This window comes from Amborella trichopoda, chromosome 13 (assembly GCF_054954075.1).
Source record: "Amborella trichopoda isolate Santa Cruz 75 chromosome 13, AtrichopodaSantaCruz75HAP2 v2.0, whole genome shotgun sequence".
NCBI lineage: Eukaryota > Viridiplantae > Streptophyta > Magnoliopsida > Amborellales > Amborellaceae > Amborella > Amborella trichopoda.
Genome location: NC_142348.1, coordinates 2267495 through 2284025, shown reverse-complemented (window position 1 = coordinate 2284025; position 16531 = coordinate 2267495). Strand labels below are relative to the sequence as shown.

The 16531-nt window shown below is 37.1% G+C and overlaps 1 protein-coding gene across 4 annotated transcripts; it reads right to left on the bottom strand.

Annotated features, from left to right (window-relative positions):
• Positions 1-931: 931 nt before the first annotated feature.
• Positions 932-16231, bottom strand: LOC18428264 (plasma membrane ATPase 1). Of its 4 annotated transcripts, none has more exons than XR_016047933.1 (23): positions 16187-16231; positions 15758-16077; positions 15179-15270; positions 14746-14865; positions 14534-14632; positions 14262-14399; positions 14016-14150; positions 13533-13712; positions 13195-13401; positions 12980-13099; positions 6734-6853; positions 6387-6509; positions 5295-5399; positions 5046-5190; positions 4625-4918; positions 3958-4196; positions 3769-3801; positions 3483-3564; positions 2890-3050; positions 2265-2471; positions 1713-1895; positions 1427-1605; positions 932-1257 (listed from the first exon to the last, which is right to left on the bottom strand). XR_016047933.1 is itself a non-coding variant. In XM_020663593.2 (23 exons), exons 3-23 carry the CDS (start codon positions 15230-15232, stop codon positions 1161-1163), a joined length of 2892 nt encoding a protein of 963 aa, XP_020519252.1. In that variant the 5' UTR covers positions 15233-15270; positions 15758-16077; positions 16187-16231; the 3' UTR covers positions 932-1160. The 4 variants fall into 4 exon arrangements, 1 of the variants encoding a protein (XP_020519252.1); XM_020663593.2 differs by having other exon boundaries at positions 4625-4789; XR_016047934.1 differs by lacking the exon at positions 3483-3564.
• Between the last annotated feature and the right edge of the window lie 300 nt (positions 16232-16531).

Genomic DNA, 16531 nt, shown 5'->3' with positions numbered 1-16531 from the left:
TATTATGGTCCTATGTTCCTAAGTTCCAATGATTTTCCTTCAGAAAAATAGAGAATAGCAGATTCAGATATCTTCCTTTTATGAAGACGAAAGTAAAAAACAGGTTTATAGCCACAAATAAAAACAGAGCCATCTTTTAATTGCCCAAAATTTGAATGAACCTTTTCCTTTGGTGCCATAACAAAACATTGCCACAATTTGTCTGAGATGTTAAATTGGTTGAAACTTGAAACTTCTGTACAAATTTTAACACTGAAAATTGTTGTTTGCGTGGACGCGTTCCTACATTTGCATCCCCCAAATCATAAAATATCCATTATAAAGATGGACGCAAATCGGTGTTCCCTCCCCAAAAAAGTTAAACCCAAAGGACTAAATATTTTCTTCCTAAAATTTTCATATTTAGTTTCTATAATTACGTTTTTTTTATTCATGATCTCCATATTAGAGATACGTTCCTTAAAACTTAGGTTTTAAAATAAAAAATGGATTTCACAATGTTTCTAAAGAGCATCTAAGGGCCAGAACATGTTAGGCTAGGGCTGGCTCAAGTCAAGCCCAAGACCCTCCGAGGCTAGAGCAGATTGGGGCAAAGGGACCCTAGTCCAATTCTAGCCCTTCTCTTGGACTAAGGGGCACACTAAGGGGCACGACACTGATTTATTAATGAGTGGGTCCAGGCCGGGCTAAAACCCTTGGCTCAGCCCAACCCTGCCCGAACATAGGCCTGGATTTCAGGACCATGTTCAAGCTGTTCCGGGACAAGCCGATGGCCCATTGCCAACCCTAGGTGCCTCAATTCTGAGGCTTGGTTGATGTGCCTGCCTATGCTACACCTTCGGACTTTAGACCACTGTTTTTTCAAATCACTTGAGACACAGATAAGGACAACACCAATACCAAAGGAAAAAAGAAACATTGGAATTCTGAATTTACAGAAAGAGAGAGAAACATGGTGATATAATTTATTCAGAAATGTAGGAATCACTGCAAGGCTGAACATATATGAACAATCATTATATAATCGAGAGGTGCTTTTCATCTCTAAACTTTGATCAAGAAACTAATACCGGCCCCTCGTTCCTCTTTAATAGTGGCTTAATGTTCCAAAAAAAAAAGAAAAAAAGAAATGGATACAGGAATAAGTTCAAAGAACAACTCTATACTGTGTAGTGTTGATTTATAGCATCGATGTCCAGTCCCTTGAGTTTTGCAAATGATTCCACTCTGCCTTTCAGAGTATGAAGCTCCCTCAGTCTACCAAAACCAAAAAAACAGTAACTAAATCAGTATGAACGCACGCAAAGACGTACTTCAATTTTATGCAATCTCTCTCTCTCTCTCTCTCTCTCTCTCTCTCTCAAAACAAGCACAAGCACTCTGAAGAAAATAATTATGAAGAAAGGGAAAAACAAGGAACACCTACCTTGCGATCTCGGCACGCCTCTTTGCCTCCTCTGCCATGAGATTGATGTCCCTGAAAGTGGTTCTCTCACTAAACGTTTTAGTCTCAACAGATTGCAGGCCATGTAGGGTTCTTTGCTCATGTGCCCATGCAGCCTCACGAGCTTCACGCCCAAAGTCCTTCTTGTTGGTAAATGCCGTCTGAAACAAAAAATGGCAGTGAGAAACAAGGTATCAACAATGATCCTCTCTCTCACACACACACACTCCCATGCACTCGCACATGCGTGTACACAAAAACTACATACCCTCTGGTTGAGGACTAAGTCCCAGGCTTTTCCACTGAGGCTGTAGCGTACGCAAATCTTAATAACATCAAGGAACATGTAAGTCACAATGTTGTAGAGCCAAATAACACCAGTCCATCCCCAACCAATCTTCCTGATACCAGCAGTCTTCCAGGTTGCAAGGGCGGCTATCACAGTGGCTATCTGAAGAGAAGTTTAAACGTTAGCCGCCAAAATCACTTGATGAAGCTTAGTTGACCATAGTGATAAATATCTCCTTTTCCATCATAAAGACAAGGAAATAATATGCTAAAGGTTTAATTTAAGGGACCATTTGAAAGTAGACTTAAACAGCATGAACATGAGATGCCACTTTATGTGAAAGGTATGCAAACTCCATGAACATAAACTAGCCAGTAATATTCACATGAAAGTTGCAAATAAAATTAGGTGCTCAGTTTTCTATGATAAATGTATTATAAACTAATGTAAAAAAAGTTCCTGATTAATGTTATGAAATCATTAATATTGAACTAAAGTTCAAAGAGAAATGGGGATAAAAAAACTCCATACCAATTGAGCAATCACAAAGGCGATCACAAGTAGCAGACCAGGTCGTTCGAGGAAAGACCAGCCCCTTGAGCGAGTGACAAATATCAAGGCCTGACTGATGGTGCTCACTTGTAGATACACAGCAGAAGCCAGCCTTTCAGTGTTGTGATCTTTATCTTGTTGTGAGATTTGATCCCTCTTCATAAAGCTTTTGACACCAAAGTTGTGCTGATAAAATAGAAGACATCAAATGGTAAAAGCCTCAGTCTCTGGAGAAATGCCCTGATGAATAGCTGACAATAAAACTCTATGCTGCAGAAGAAGAGCGGTACCACCTAAAATTATCCAATAGGCCTTGGAAAAACCACAATTGTTGGGTCATCACCATCCATAGACACAATGAATGGTGATGGAGACAGAATGAGACACGATGTGGAGGGTTTTAGTCTCTCCACCATCCATTCAGCAAAAGTGGTGATATATTTGATGATGTTTTTCCCATTGTCTGTTGGATAATAGTAGACTAACTGCCATGATAACATACATTCAAGGAAAAACACTAAAATCTAGCAGGGACTCTAATCACATGGACCAGTATCACATTAGTGACCACTTAGTGCAGATAAACCAAAGTTTGATATGATACATTGAAAAATGGAGTTTCATAGGCTGCCCAAAAGAATATAACAGTCATCAGAGCCAGATAACTGCCAAGAACAACTCCTGTGGCAAAGATTTCTGACAGTTTCCAACTGTCAGGAACTGGTGAAGGCTTGACCCTGTCCTTTGAGATGGTCATTATAGTACCTGCAAATGAATTCCACCAAATTGAATTACGAACTCTATAAATTAAAATATCACTCCCAAAGACTAGGTTTGAAAATTTAGTTTTAGTAGACAGATCCATATATATCATACAACACTGATATATTATGTGCGGTAGACCATGATAACATCAACAGTTCTTAATGATGGATGGTGGAGATTAACAGTAGCCCCCCAATGATGGACATTCATGTGGGTGTCATTAATCTCCAGCATCTGTCATCAGGATTGAACAATGTCCCCATTGCATTCCAAATTCCATACAACAGGAATGTATGATATACTTCCCCTATGACTTGATCTTTTGCTAATCAGCAGGTTAAAGTAACAAACCCTGACAAATGAAATACAATGTTGTAAATTGTGCCAAAGGAAAGAAACAGAGAAGGCCAAGGCAAGAGAAATTTCGCTAACCATCATTTAGAATGGCAATCACAAGAACCATGAAAGGAGGGAAGTTGAACTTCCAGAAAACTGTGAGCAACATGAACCCTAGCTGTTTCATTTATGACATTTAAAAAATAACCAAAACAAGCAATTAGAGAAAGGCAGATGATAAAATGGAAAAAAAATGAAGATAATTGCACAGTGGATTTTAATGAGGTGTATTTCCAATAAATTCCTAACCTTCTTTACTGTTTAGACTAACAGTACTCATTTTATAAGCTCTAGTAAGAAACTGCATAGTTTCGAGACCTACCACAATACGTATTGTGATCGAAACAGCATATATCTGCACAACAAAAATTTAGGGGTGAGAAGTGTTAATACCCTTATTGTAGACCTTACTATTCAAGGGACTCCAACGTAACATGCAAACACACAACATATAGCCCTGTGCCTCATGCACACACACAAGCATTGGCTGTAATGTCTAAGACCCAATTACCGTATAATTCTTCATCCTCTGAAAAATGGCACGGCTGGTCAGAACAGCACTGATGATGACGCTCAATCCTGGCTCTGTTAGGACTATGTCAGAGGCGCTTCGAGCTGCATCGGTTGCGTCTGCCACTGCAATTCCTATATCTGCCTTCTTAAGTGCAGGTGCATCATTGACCCCATCACCTGTCATTCCACATATGTGCTTCCTAGCTTGCAATTTCTTCACAATCTCGTATTTGTGCTCTGTTATCAAAACATTTCATGAGAAAAGCTCTTTATATATTAAGATAGATGAGTGAAGAGGACTGCCTGTCTACTTTTCTTCTTTTTGTTGGAAGGATGGCCTAGAGTCCTAAAACACAGTCTACAACCTGTGCAATGCATAGGCATGCAGTTGATAATAAATGCTGGGGAAAGAGAGAGAGAGAGAGAGAGAGAGAGAGAGAGAGAGAAAGAGAGAGAGAGAGAGAGAGAGAAAGGGACCCGCATTTCAAATGAGAATCCTCATGGGTCATGAAACTAACAAAAAGTTGCACCTAAAATGTTTAGCATATAGTATAAGATTATGCACCCATACAAAATAGCTGGTGTCTCGACCCATCATCTAGCATAAATGTCCTTCAGAAAAATGGAAATAACAAAATTTAGAGAGTAATGGAAGAAAGCCAAACCTGGAAACACCCCAGCAAAACCATCAGCCTTCTCAATGAGTTCATCAATTGGGAGTGCTGAAATAGACTCATCCTTGCTTTCGCCTAACAAAGATGAAGAAGGGTACATATTTGTACCCATGCCCAGCCGACGGCCGGTTTCCTTTGCTATAGCTAATTGGTCACCTGCAAGTATTTCAAGGGTTTCCTTCTTTTATGAGAAATAGCACATATCAATGTTGCATCAGTGAGAATCACTTGTAAATCGTCAAGGTAAGGGTATAGGTAGCTGGAGGAAACAAAAGATAATAGGATCTGCAAACAGGATAGCAAACTGCAGTCAAATGGACTTTGAAAAATCTTGGTTCATTGAGGTCGTCACCATCTCAAAACAAGGTATTGCTAGCTTTTGATGTGTTGATTACAGAAAGAAAGAACACACCTGTGATCATCTTAACGCTGACACCCAGATCAAGGGCTCTCCTGATGGTTTCAGCACTATCATGGCGGGGAGGATCAAATAGAGGAAGAAGGCCAACAAATTCCCAAGGTCCTCCGAGACTTTCTTTGGTGCCCTCAGGTACCTCCTACAAAAAGGAAACAGGAATGCAATATTTAGCATGTTGATAACTTGAAACTGAAAGGTCTACCATGATTGACATAAATAGACATAAGAAGAACACAGAATGACCTGGTAGGCAACACCAAGAGATCGAAGACCGCGCTCAGCAAATTTGTCAATTATGGTGTGAACACGTCGTTCTATCTCTGATTTGTTCCTTGCTAGATTGAGAATCTACATAGCACAAGAGAACAAGATGCAGAAAATATTCAAATTTCTCAGGTTCATGACAAACAATATCTTCTCACTTGTTTAAGATACCACCAATTACAGGCCCCTGTCATGTTAACAATCTAGTGGAGAAAAACTGTAGCTCCTTTGTATGCTAATAGCCTAGCCTTTAAAAACCTGACAATCACGTGATTGCAACCTTGAGCTCTTGTTTTTTTTTTTTTGAGAGAAGATAACTTGTAAGGAATTAGTACACAAACAATACCCAGGAAAGGGACTGGGTCTTGGTGGTAGCATCCGCATACCTAGTTACCACATTGTGGTTTCCAATTCTGCCGACAACACCCATTGACACCTTCAAAAAAAACTGACTCCCTAATCTATCAGAAAAAACAGGTAGGGGCCTGTCTTCCCCACTGAATTACCAAAAAAAAAACAAAAAACAGTACCCTAATTACAGATAGGTACATGAAAGGAAATTAGATACAAAATTCTGTGCAAGATTCTTTGCATTCTCAATCTAAGAAATCAAGACTAAAACAGTGTACAAAAAAGGTTTTAGATGCCAAGCCCAGTGGGAGCTGCTGCTCCCTCTTTGCGACCTTGAGCTCATGGGTTCAAACACAGGTTTCCAATTAGAAAAATAAAACTAAACAGAGGTTTCCATAACTTGCAGCAAGCTAATGCCACATAAGGTTTTGTTAGATTAGGACTGACAATATCATGGAGGAAATTCCCAAATGAACCCCAAAATAGTTACAGTGATATCTGCTAGTAAGCCGTAAACAGTTTGAGTCGAGTTGACTCAGGTAATAGTTAAGATTTTGACAGCTACATACAGGACTCTGGCATATACAAAATCATTTCCTTTGCTTATCGACTGCTTTCAAAAATAAGCTTTCACTAGATGGATCTTTCAGATTGAATCATTCACTGAGCACACAGCTCAACTGGTACGCTTATAGAATTCATGTAAGAGATAGTAAATACCTGTTCAGGCGCACCTTTGCTCACTCTATGCATTTTACCCACTTTGTCTAAGTAAGTTAGTGCAGTTCTTTTGTCCGTAGGGTTGAACGGAAGAAAATGAACTTCTCGAACACCAGCTCGTGCCTTTCACCAAATGATATGAAAAGTCATTAAGGTCTCCAAGCAAAGAAAAGACAACATCAGAGCACAAGATGCAGAATTTCAACATGCACTGATGTCAAAAGACAAGAAATTGAAGTACACACCACTAGAGCAAACATAACTTGTCTGTATCCAAAACCACCTTAATATGGCTTTACATCTATAGAGTTATATATTTAATCATTGGAAGGATGAATAGTAGCTACCTCCTTAGGATCAGAAAGCATTGCTACAATTGCAGCATCAATGGCATCTTGATTTTCTGTCCTTGAGGCCCTTGCAGCCATCAATACAACTGTGTCCTTGTCTATACCTTTTGCAAACACCTGGAACAAATGGACCACATCATACGTACAACGTCACAGTCCAAATACCAATATCTCTTAGAAAAATACATCTGTTTTGTTCTCTGATGTAAGTCATCACTCTCCCATCAAACCGATAGAGAATGACATTAATGATCTTGTGTGATTACTCAACTAGCTATAATTTAGCACATACCCTCGAGTAAATATACATCTTCAAATACAGCAGTTATATGATCCAAGAATATCAATCCAAATAAAGGTTGAGAGATAGGGAAGGGAAAAGGGCATGTGACGACCCTAAAATTTGTGGAATTAAAACATAATATTCATAGTGTCGATAGAAATAAACAATAAATAAATAAATAAATACAATAAAATAAAATAAAACAAAATCCTTACTGGCTAACTTAGATTACAAGCTCTGGTAGTGTTGTGCTTTAACAAAATATTTCCAACCAATTAGTATTATTTTTGGTTAAATTGGTGCTAGTCTACTTTTATAGTGTGGACCTTATGGTCTACACTTCCTTTACACTATGTTTTACTTTAAAAGAGATGTTTACCACCGTACGTGGCAACCCAACAAACTACGTTCATGTAGTTAAGACACCTTTTTATAAAAGGTGTTAACATTTTAAAAGCTCTCTCTCATGCTATACTCTCTCTCTCCCTCTAAAAAGGTATTTTAAATTCAGAAAGTCTCTTTCTTATACCTCTCATCACACTCTTGCTTGCACTGCGGCACCTCATGCTCTCTCTCTCTAGACCTCTCACAATCCCTGCCCTGCCCTGCCTTCTCTCTTTCATAGCATTAAGCTTCATGGCCTTCCCGGTTTGGAGTGAAAACCCAGTAAATAGTTGGGTCACAGAAAATAATGAAGCTAGCATTTGAATACACTACTCATGGCTGCCATTGGGTTTCAGCCATGAGAACAATTTTGCTTTTCTTTTCCAGATTTCAAGAAGATTTGTTATTGGATAGTCAGAGTAGCTTTAAGAGTGAAGGTATCATTTCTTGCGGTTTCATTAATGGTAAATCTATCATCTTGTCTTCTTCCTGGTTATGCACTGTGCCTAGTCCCTGTAATGCCAAGGGGCCTCAAACTGTTACCTATGGTTTCAGAAGCGGAACAAAGACTCTAAAAATGAGAATGGTCTCCGCAATTCCTCTTCTCAAAGTGATACATAAGTAAGTGATCGCATTCTTCTGAAAAATAGTCAGTTTTTAATAAATAGTGATGTTTCCGTCCAGCATCTTCATTTTATAAGCTTTGTGTATAAGTGACCTCATTGTTTTGAAAAATAATCTTTTTAGTAAAATTGTGATATTTTATATATTGTTAGGAATTTTAAATGCTGTAAATTATTAGAAATAAATTTATAATTTTCCTGTCTATCGTTCAGAATTTTAAATACTGTAAATTATTAGAAATAAAGGTGATATTTCCGCTTTTAGTAAAATTATGAGATTTCCTTCTACTGTTTTTGAATATTTAGACATTGTAAAATTCATATGCAAATGTCTGCCTCATTATTTGAAAAACTAATATTTTTGTACTTGATTGTAATATTGCCTATGAAATGATTGTTTACAAATTGGCAATTCCATAAATTGAGATAATTCCGTATTTAATTTTGGATTCTCATAAAAGTTCGTCTATTGATACTAGACTGTTATCATGTTAGATTTCAAGAATGTTCTTCAAAACTGTTACCTTTCAGAAATTATTGCATAAAATGTTTAAATGGCTACTTACAGATATTCAATGGAAGTGATTGTTATTAAATTGCTTCAAGTGAATTCATGTTAATGTTTTCAATGATACTTCGCATATATAATTGCTTTCTGATGTTTAAAGAGTTTCAGAGATAATTTGAGTATAAGTGGACCTGCAATGATCATTAGGACCTATCCGGTTCTGTCGATAGGGACTATTTGGACTCATCCGGGATGCCGGTGAGGTATGATCGGACCTGCAGGGATTATTATGACCTATCCGGTTACGACGGTAGGGACTATTTGGACTCATCCGAGACGCCGGTGATGTATGTTTAGACCTGTAGGGATTGTTTAGACCTATCCGGTAGGGGCTATAAACTCATTCGGTACGCCGGTGAGGTATGTTTGGACCTGCAGGGATTTTTTGGACCCATCAGGACGTTGGTGGGGTATATAGGTGACCTACTTGGGACGTCAGTAGGGTATTTTGTGAAATCCTTTGAATTATGCATTTTTGTTAAAATGTTTATATGCATTTCAATCATTTGGATTATGTTTCACTGTGTATTTGTGAAAGTGCAATTGTTATCTATAAATGCTTTTGCTAACAATTCTTCCTTAGGTGGTTTTTAACATACATTCTTCAGAAAATGTTTATATCTTCCAGCCATGATTATTTTTTATGACCATGATGATTACTTACTGAGTAGCCAAACTCATCAAACTATGGTAAATATTTTTCACGGTAATTGCAGTCTCATAGTTCGAATACAGCAGGACCATCTTTGAAGAATTTGTAGGCATGATTGACATTCCCCTTGTAACTTTTGATCAAATGCACCATTGTAATTTTTGTTCTATCAAGAGATGTATATATCTTGCCCTTCGTGTTAATATCAGTTGTGGGTAGACTTTGTACAAATTAAAAAAAATGGAAAAGTATGTTTTAGTGCGAATATAGTAGTAGATATTTTAAATTTGTTATATATATAGATAGTATAAGAATAGTATGTCGCACCTCAGGAATGTTAGCAAACTTGGGGTGTGACAAAATGGTATCAGAGCAATAGGTTTAGGATCCTAGGAAATCTGAATAGAAATATACCCTAAGTCGTACTTAGCATATGTACAAACAGTTACAAGATTTTGTATGACTGGAGCAAATATGAAAGAAATTCATAAAGCCTTGGAAAATATGGTTGCTCTTATACAACATTAAATGGAGAACACAATCCAGCTAAACAATCAGTTACAGGAAATGATTGGTGTGTTCTTGAACAATTAAAAAAAAAAGAAAAAACCCACTTTCCTTTAAGGATATTGCAACTCCACTAGAAGTCGAAAAATGGGTTAGGCAAATAGATAAAATATTTGAACTAATGAAATGCCCTGATGATAAGAAGGCCACCTTGACAGTCTTTATGTTGGAAAGTGAAACAGAACATTGGTAGCAAATGACAAAAAGACTATTGATCCTAGAAATAAACCCATGCTTTGGGAAGCATTACGAGAGGCATTTAATGAAAAGTACTTCTCAAATTTTATTCAAGATCAAAAGGAAATGGAATTCCTGGAATTAGTCCAAGGATATAGGATGGTAGCACAATATGAAGTCAAATTTACTAAATTGGTCAGGTTTAGTTCACATATGGTCAAGAATGAGGCAAGAAAGGGAAGCTGAATATCAAAAGTTGAGCATCAGTAAAACAAGTGACTCTCAGACGTTGTATCCTAGAAAGATAAAAGTTTGCTAATAAGTATATGAGGTGGCAATGTTTTCTTATTAAGAGAATTGGGCAAGAGAATATGGAAGATATCTGAACAAGAGTATATGTGCCATAGCCATGGCGCAGCGGAGTCGTGGTGGGCCCAAAACCCATAGGTACAAAAATTTAGAGGACTAAATTTCTTTAAGGGAGAAAGAATGTGACGAACCTAAAATTTGTGGAATTAAAACATAATATTCATAGTGTCAATAGAAATAAACAATAAATAAATAAATAAATAAATACAATAAAATAAAACAAAATGCTTACTAGCTAACTTAGATAACAAGCTCTGGTAGTGTTGTGCTTTAACAAAATATTTCCAACCAATTAGTATTATTTTTGGTTAAATTGGTGCTAGTCTACGTTTATAGTGTAGACCTTATGGTCTACACTTCCTTTGCGCTATGTTTTACTTTAAAAGAGATGGTTACCACCTTACGTGGCAACCCAACAAACCACGTTCATGTAATTAAGACACCTTTTATAAAAGGTGTTAACATTTTAAAAGCTCTCTCTCTCATGTTATACTCTCTCTCTCCCTCTAAAAAGGTATTTTAACTTTAGAAAGTCTCTCTCTTATACCTCTCATCACACTCTTGCTTACAGTGCGGCACCTCTCTCTAGACCTCTCACAATCCCTGTCCTGCCCTGCCTTTTCTCTTTCATAACATTAAGCTTCATGGCCTTCCCGGTTTGGAATGAAACCCTGTAAATAGTTGGGTCACAGAGAATAATGAAGCTAGCCTTTGAATACACTACTCATGGCTGCCGTTGGGTTTCAGCCATGAGAACAATTTGGCTCTTCTTTTCCAGATTTCAAGAAGATTTGTTATTGGATAGTCAGAGTAGCTTTAAGAGTGAAGGTATCGTCTTGCGGTTTCATTAATGGCAAATCTATCATGTTGTCTATTTCCTGGTTATGCACTGTGCCTAGTCCCTATAATGCCAAGGGGCCGCGAACTGTTACCTATGGCTTCAGAAACGGAGCAAAGACTCTAAAAATGAAAATGGTCTCCGCAATTCCTCTTCTCAAAGTGATACATAAGTAAGTGATCGCATTCTTCTGAAAAATAGTCAGTTTTTAATAAATAATGATATTTTCGTCCAGCATCTTCATTTTATAAGCTTTGTGTATAAGTGACCTCATTGTTTTGAAAAATAATCTTTTTAGTAAAATTATGATATTTTATCTATTGCTAGGAATTTTGAATGCTGTAAATTATTAGAAATAAATTTATAATTTTCATGTCTATTGTTCAGAATTTTAAATATTGTAAATTATTAGAAATAAAGGTGATATTTCCGCTTTTAGTAAAATTATGAGATTTCCTTCTACTGTTTTTGAATATTTAGACATTGTAAAATTCATATGCAAATGTCTGCCTCATTATTTGAAAAACTGATATTTTTGTACTTGATTGTAGTATTGCCTATGAAATGATTGTTTACAAATTGGCAATTCCATAAATTGAGATAATTCCGTATTTAATTTTGGATTCTCGTAAAAGTTCGTCTATTGATACTAGACTGTTATCATGTTAGATTTCAAGAATGTTCTTCAGAACTGTTACCTTTCAGAAATTATTGCATAAAATGTTTAAATGGCTACTTACAGATATTTCAATGGAAGTGATTGTTATTAAATTGCTTCAAGTGAATTCATGTTAATGTTTTCAATGATACTTCGCATATATAATTGCTTTCTGATGTTTAAAGAGTTTCAGAGATAATTTGAGTATAAGTGGACCTGCAATGATCGTTAGGACCTATCCGGTTCTGTCGGTAGGGGCTATTTGGACGGTAGGGGCTATTTGGACTCATCCGGGATGCCGGTGAGGTATGATCGGACCTGCAGGGATTGTTATGACTTATCCGGTTACAACGGTAGGGACTATTTGGACTCATCCGAGACGCCGGTGATGTATGTTTGGACCTACAGGGATTGTTTAGACCTATCCGGTAGGGGCTATAAACTCATTCGGTACGCCGGTGAGGTATGTTTGGACCTGCAGGGATTGTTTGGACCCATCAGGACGTTGGTGGGGTATATAGGTGACCTACTTGGGACGTCAGTAGGGTATTTTGTGAAATCCTTTGAATTATGCATTTTTGTTAAAATGTTTATATGCATTTCAATCATTTGGATTATGTTTAACTGTGTATTTGTGAAAGAGAAATTGTTATCTATAAATGCTTTTGCTAGCAATTCTTCCTCAGGTGGTTTTTAACATACATTCTTCAAAAAATGTTTATATCTTCCAACCATGATTATTTTTTTAAGACCATGATGATTACTTACTGAGTAGCCAAACTCATCAAACTATGGTAAATATTTTTCAGGGTAATTGCAGTCTCATAGTTCGAATACAGCAGGACTATCTTTGAAGAATTTGTAAGCATGATTTACATTCCCCTTGTAACTTTTGATCAAATGCACCATTGTAATATTTGTTCTATCAAGAGATGTATATATCTTGCCCTTCATGTTAATATCGGTTGTGGGTAGACTTTGTACAGATTAAAAGAAATGGAAAAGTCTGTTTTAGTGCGAATATAGTAGTAGAAATTTTAAATTTGTTATATATATAGATAGTATAAGAATAGTATGTGGCACCTCAAGAATGTTAGTAAACTTGGGGTGTAACAAGGCATTACCTCAATCATATTTTTGTCCACAGTAAGCTTGTTAAGTGTTAAAGTTCCAGTCTTATCACTGCAGAGGACATCCATTCCGGCCATTTCTTCAATGGCAGTCATACGTTTTGTTATGGCACCCTGTGCATTTTCATTTCCAGTAAATAACTAACACACTGAAGAGATTTAAATATGTTCCTCTGGGAATAGTATACATGTATTTCATTTCTACCAACCTGTTGAGATAAGCGATGTGATCCAATAGCCATTGTAACAGAAAGAACAGTGGGCATTGCAATTGGGATTCCACCAATGAGAAGAACCAGAAGGTTATCAATACCAACACGGTACCCTCTCCCTTGAAGCCCATAAATTACAACAATCTCAATAGCCATACCAACCGCAATCGAGCAAATACAGAAATTCCCAATTGCAGTCAAAACCTGGAAGCACCACAAGATAGCAGTCTTGTCTTCATTAAACAAGTGCTCAGAAGAAGTTTCTCTTTCCATGATACAAGAACCAAGAATTGAAGATAGCTTTTGACAGATTTAGTGAATTGACAAAAGATAACCTTTTGAAAATGCCCAACATGTGTTGTAGAGTCCACAAGATGAGCAGCTTTGCCAAAAAATGTGTGAACCCCAGTAGCAATGACAACTGCTTCAATTTCACCTTGCTTGCAGGTCGAACCTGAGTAAACGCCATCACCTGGATTCTTGGTCACTGGCAGTGATTCTCCAGTAAGGGCAGACTGAGAAGCCCAATATAAATTTATTAAACATGGAAGAAGACCATATCAAATACATTTTGACACATTATCCCATATCAACATGTACACTATGGGTCATTGAAATGTCATAACTATTAAAAAGAGGAAACAAGCAATACCCTTTCCACTATAATGTGTAAACAACTAACCTATGTATTTGAAATGCAATGATGATTAAAACAAGAAACTTACCATTCATCTTTTAAGCTATGTGCTGTGACCCAACAGTCAAAGTAACAATGTAACATACAGTGAGCTTCCAGAATTCAAAGTAGGTAATCATACCTGATCAATTTTTAAAGGATCCCCTTCAAGAAGACGAGCATCAGCAGGAACGATATCTCCGAGTTTGATGCTAATTATGTCCCCTGGAACCAACACAGAAGCATCTTCTTCGCTCCATCGTCCATCTCGCAAGACCTGTTGATAACAAAGTAGAAAAAATTCAAAAGAAACAGAAAATCAACATAAAAAAAGTACGATTTAAATAAGATAATTTTATCATCATACAATGCGTATTATTTGACCCACCTTCGCTTTTGGTGCCAACCGTGCCATAAGAGCAGCAGCTGCATTCCCTGCATTGTTTTCTTCAATAAAACTTATAGTGGAGTTGATAACAAGCAATATCACGATTCCACAGAAATCAATATAATCTGGATCCTTGCCCTGCAAAATGGAAATTCAACCCTCATGTAAAGAATGATAAGTGAGCGAAGCTTTAGATAATTGATACATTGCAAGATTAACATGTAAAACTTTGAACAAAACTCTATATAAAAGGTTAGAAACTGAAATCATACCCCTCCATTTGCAAGAGCAATTGCCATGATGGCCGCAGATTCCATGACCCAAGAGAGTGGATTCCACATAAATCCTAAAAATTTTAGGAGTTTGCTCTCCTGTGAAACCAATAATGATTAAGAAAAATCAAGATGGGATAGATAAGAGCATGGTGATGAATATCACTCGCACATAAGAATGTGTAGAAGAGGGAGAGAGCATAGTACAGTACCTTCTTTTCTTCAAGTTTGTTGTATCCAAACAGTTCTAAGCGTTCCTGAACTGCTTCAGAGGTCAGGCCTTCTTGTGTGCATTCAAGACTTTCAAAAACTTCTTCAATGGGAATGTTTTCCTGTGAAACCATTAAATGTTGATCCCCAAACCAAAAATACTTAACGGCTAATCTGTGTATTGAACCCAACAAAGCAATTTTTCAAAGTAGCAGAAGTAGTTAATATGAAGTAACAAACTACCAAAAGTTGAAGAATTAGCACTGCACATGCACGTGCACACACTGGCAAACATGAACAAACAGACAGGAAAGAAGAAGAAAATGAACAAAGCTAAAAACTAATGTCTAAAGAGAAAACCTTTTAACTGGGATGAATTCAAATAAATAGATAATCAGGACTGATGGAATATAGGTATAGTTTGTGGAAGCTTACCAAGTCGACCGCCTCCTTGTTCACAGCATCAAGAGCAATTGATTTTTCATCCATATTGGACTCTTTTAGATTCAACCTACTCCAAAAAGATCCTGGAAAAAAGAAAGGAAAGGAAACAAAATTCTGTAACCTCCAAGACTTCCAAACATCTAAGTTACTATTGAATTATCGTATGCATAACATGTTGTAGAGGGGAAGAAATTAGATATAGAAGGGTGCTTCCTGTTTCAACCTCTCTTCTTTTTTTTTTTTGGTTTGGACAGTGAAAATCCCAAATACCCTCAACATTCGCCCATAGCTCATGCTTCATAAACAAATCTTCATGATACTATTATCCTAATTAAAATTTTAATAGATTAAACAAAACTCTTCTAATTCAAAGGGATTGCATAGCATGAATTCCAGCATAGTATTGTTACTAAGCCACTTATCAATGGTCGAGAATAAAGAACGACAAGAAAAAGGACAAAATGTGAAGAAAAATGATAAGAGAGAGAGAGAGAGAGAGAGAGAGAAGCAAGTAATAACAAAGTAAAAACTAATATTCCCTCAGACACAAAAAATAAAAACTAATATTACCTTCTGCAATTCCTCTTTGCAGTCTCCAAACCACCAGAAACAATTCAAAACTCTCAAAAATGAGCCCAAAGGCCCCTTCAACTCAAATTTCTTCACATTAAATCGTCAAGCCCATTCTCCCCTAAGAAACCTCTCTCTGCATCAATAACCCTTGAAAACCCTAATCAGTATTTCAAGAATCCAAATTCCTTCACAAATGTAGACCTTTACCCATTCTGCATCAAAATTATCGGGGAGACCAGGGGTTCGATCCAAATCGACTCAAACCCTGGATTCCAAGTCGGGGGACTAGAGACAGAAAGAGAAAGCGTATATATAACCTGAAAGAGAATGAGAAACATAATTGTTCATGGATGAAGAAGATTTCAAGGAAAACGGACAAAAGAACAGCAAGGATGGAGGTCGGAACTAAAGCCGAATGAGACATACTCGATGCCTTGGAGACAAATCCACGCCGTTGATGAGAGCGAAAAGTTCCATGGGGAAAATGACAATACCCTAGCGCCTCTGCAAATCCGCCCGGCCTGCAACGGTGAGAGAGAGAGTTGTAGAGAGAGAACGTCAGTGACTAGAGAGAGAAAATTGTAGAGAGAGAAAGTTTTGAATTTCCCCAACATTAAATTATGAGGGACTTGCTTTCATTTAATTAACACAGGCATGTCTGTTTTATTACGGTCCTTACACTTTCTTCCCTCCATGATCGGCCAACATTATTGGACGAGACTCCCTTCTTTTGATACAAAAAGGTCGTAATCATTCTCAACCCTCGGATGT

Coding starts and splice junctions, on each gene's coding strand:
- LOC18428264 (XM_020663593.2), bottom strand. CDS start 15,232: ATGGATGAAAAATCAATTGCTCTTGATGCTGTGAACAAGGAGGCGGTC. Junction 6,854..12,979: donor TGGACAAAAATATGATTGAG/GTAATGCCTTGT, acceptor CATTTGTTCCAG/GTGTTTGCAAAAGGTATAGA. Junction 4,790..5,045: donor CAGCGTTAAGATGATCACAG/GTGTGTTCTTTC, acceptor AAATACTTGCAG/GTGACCAATTAGCTATAGCA.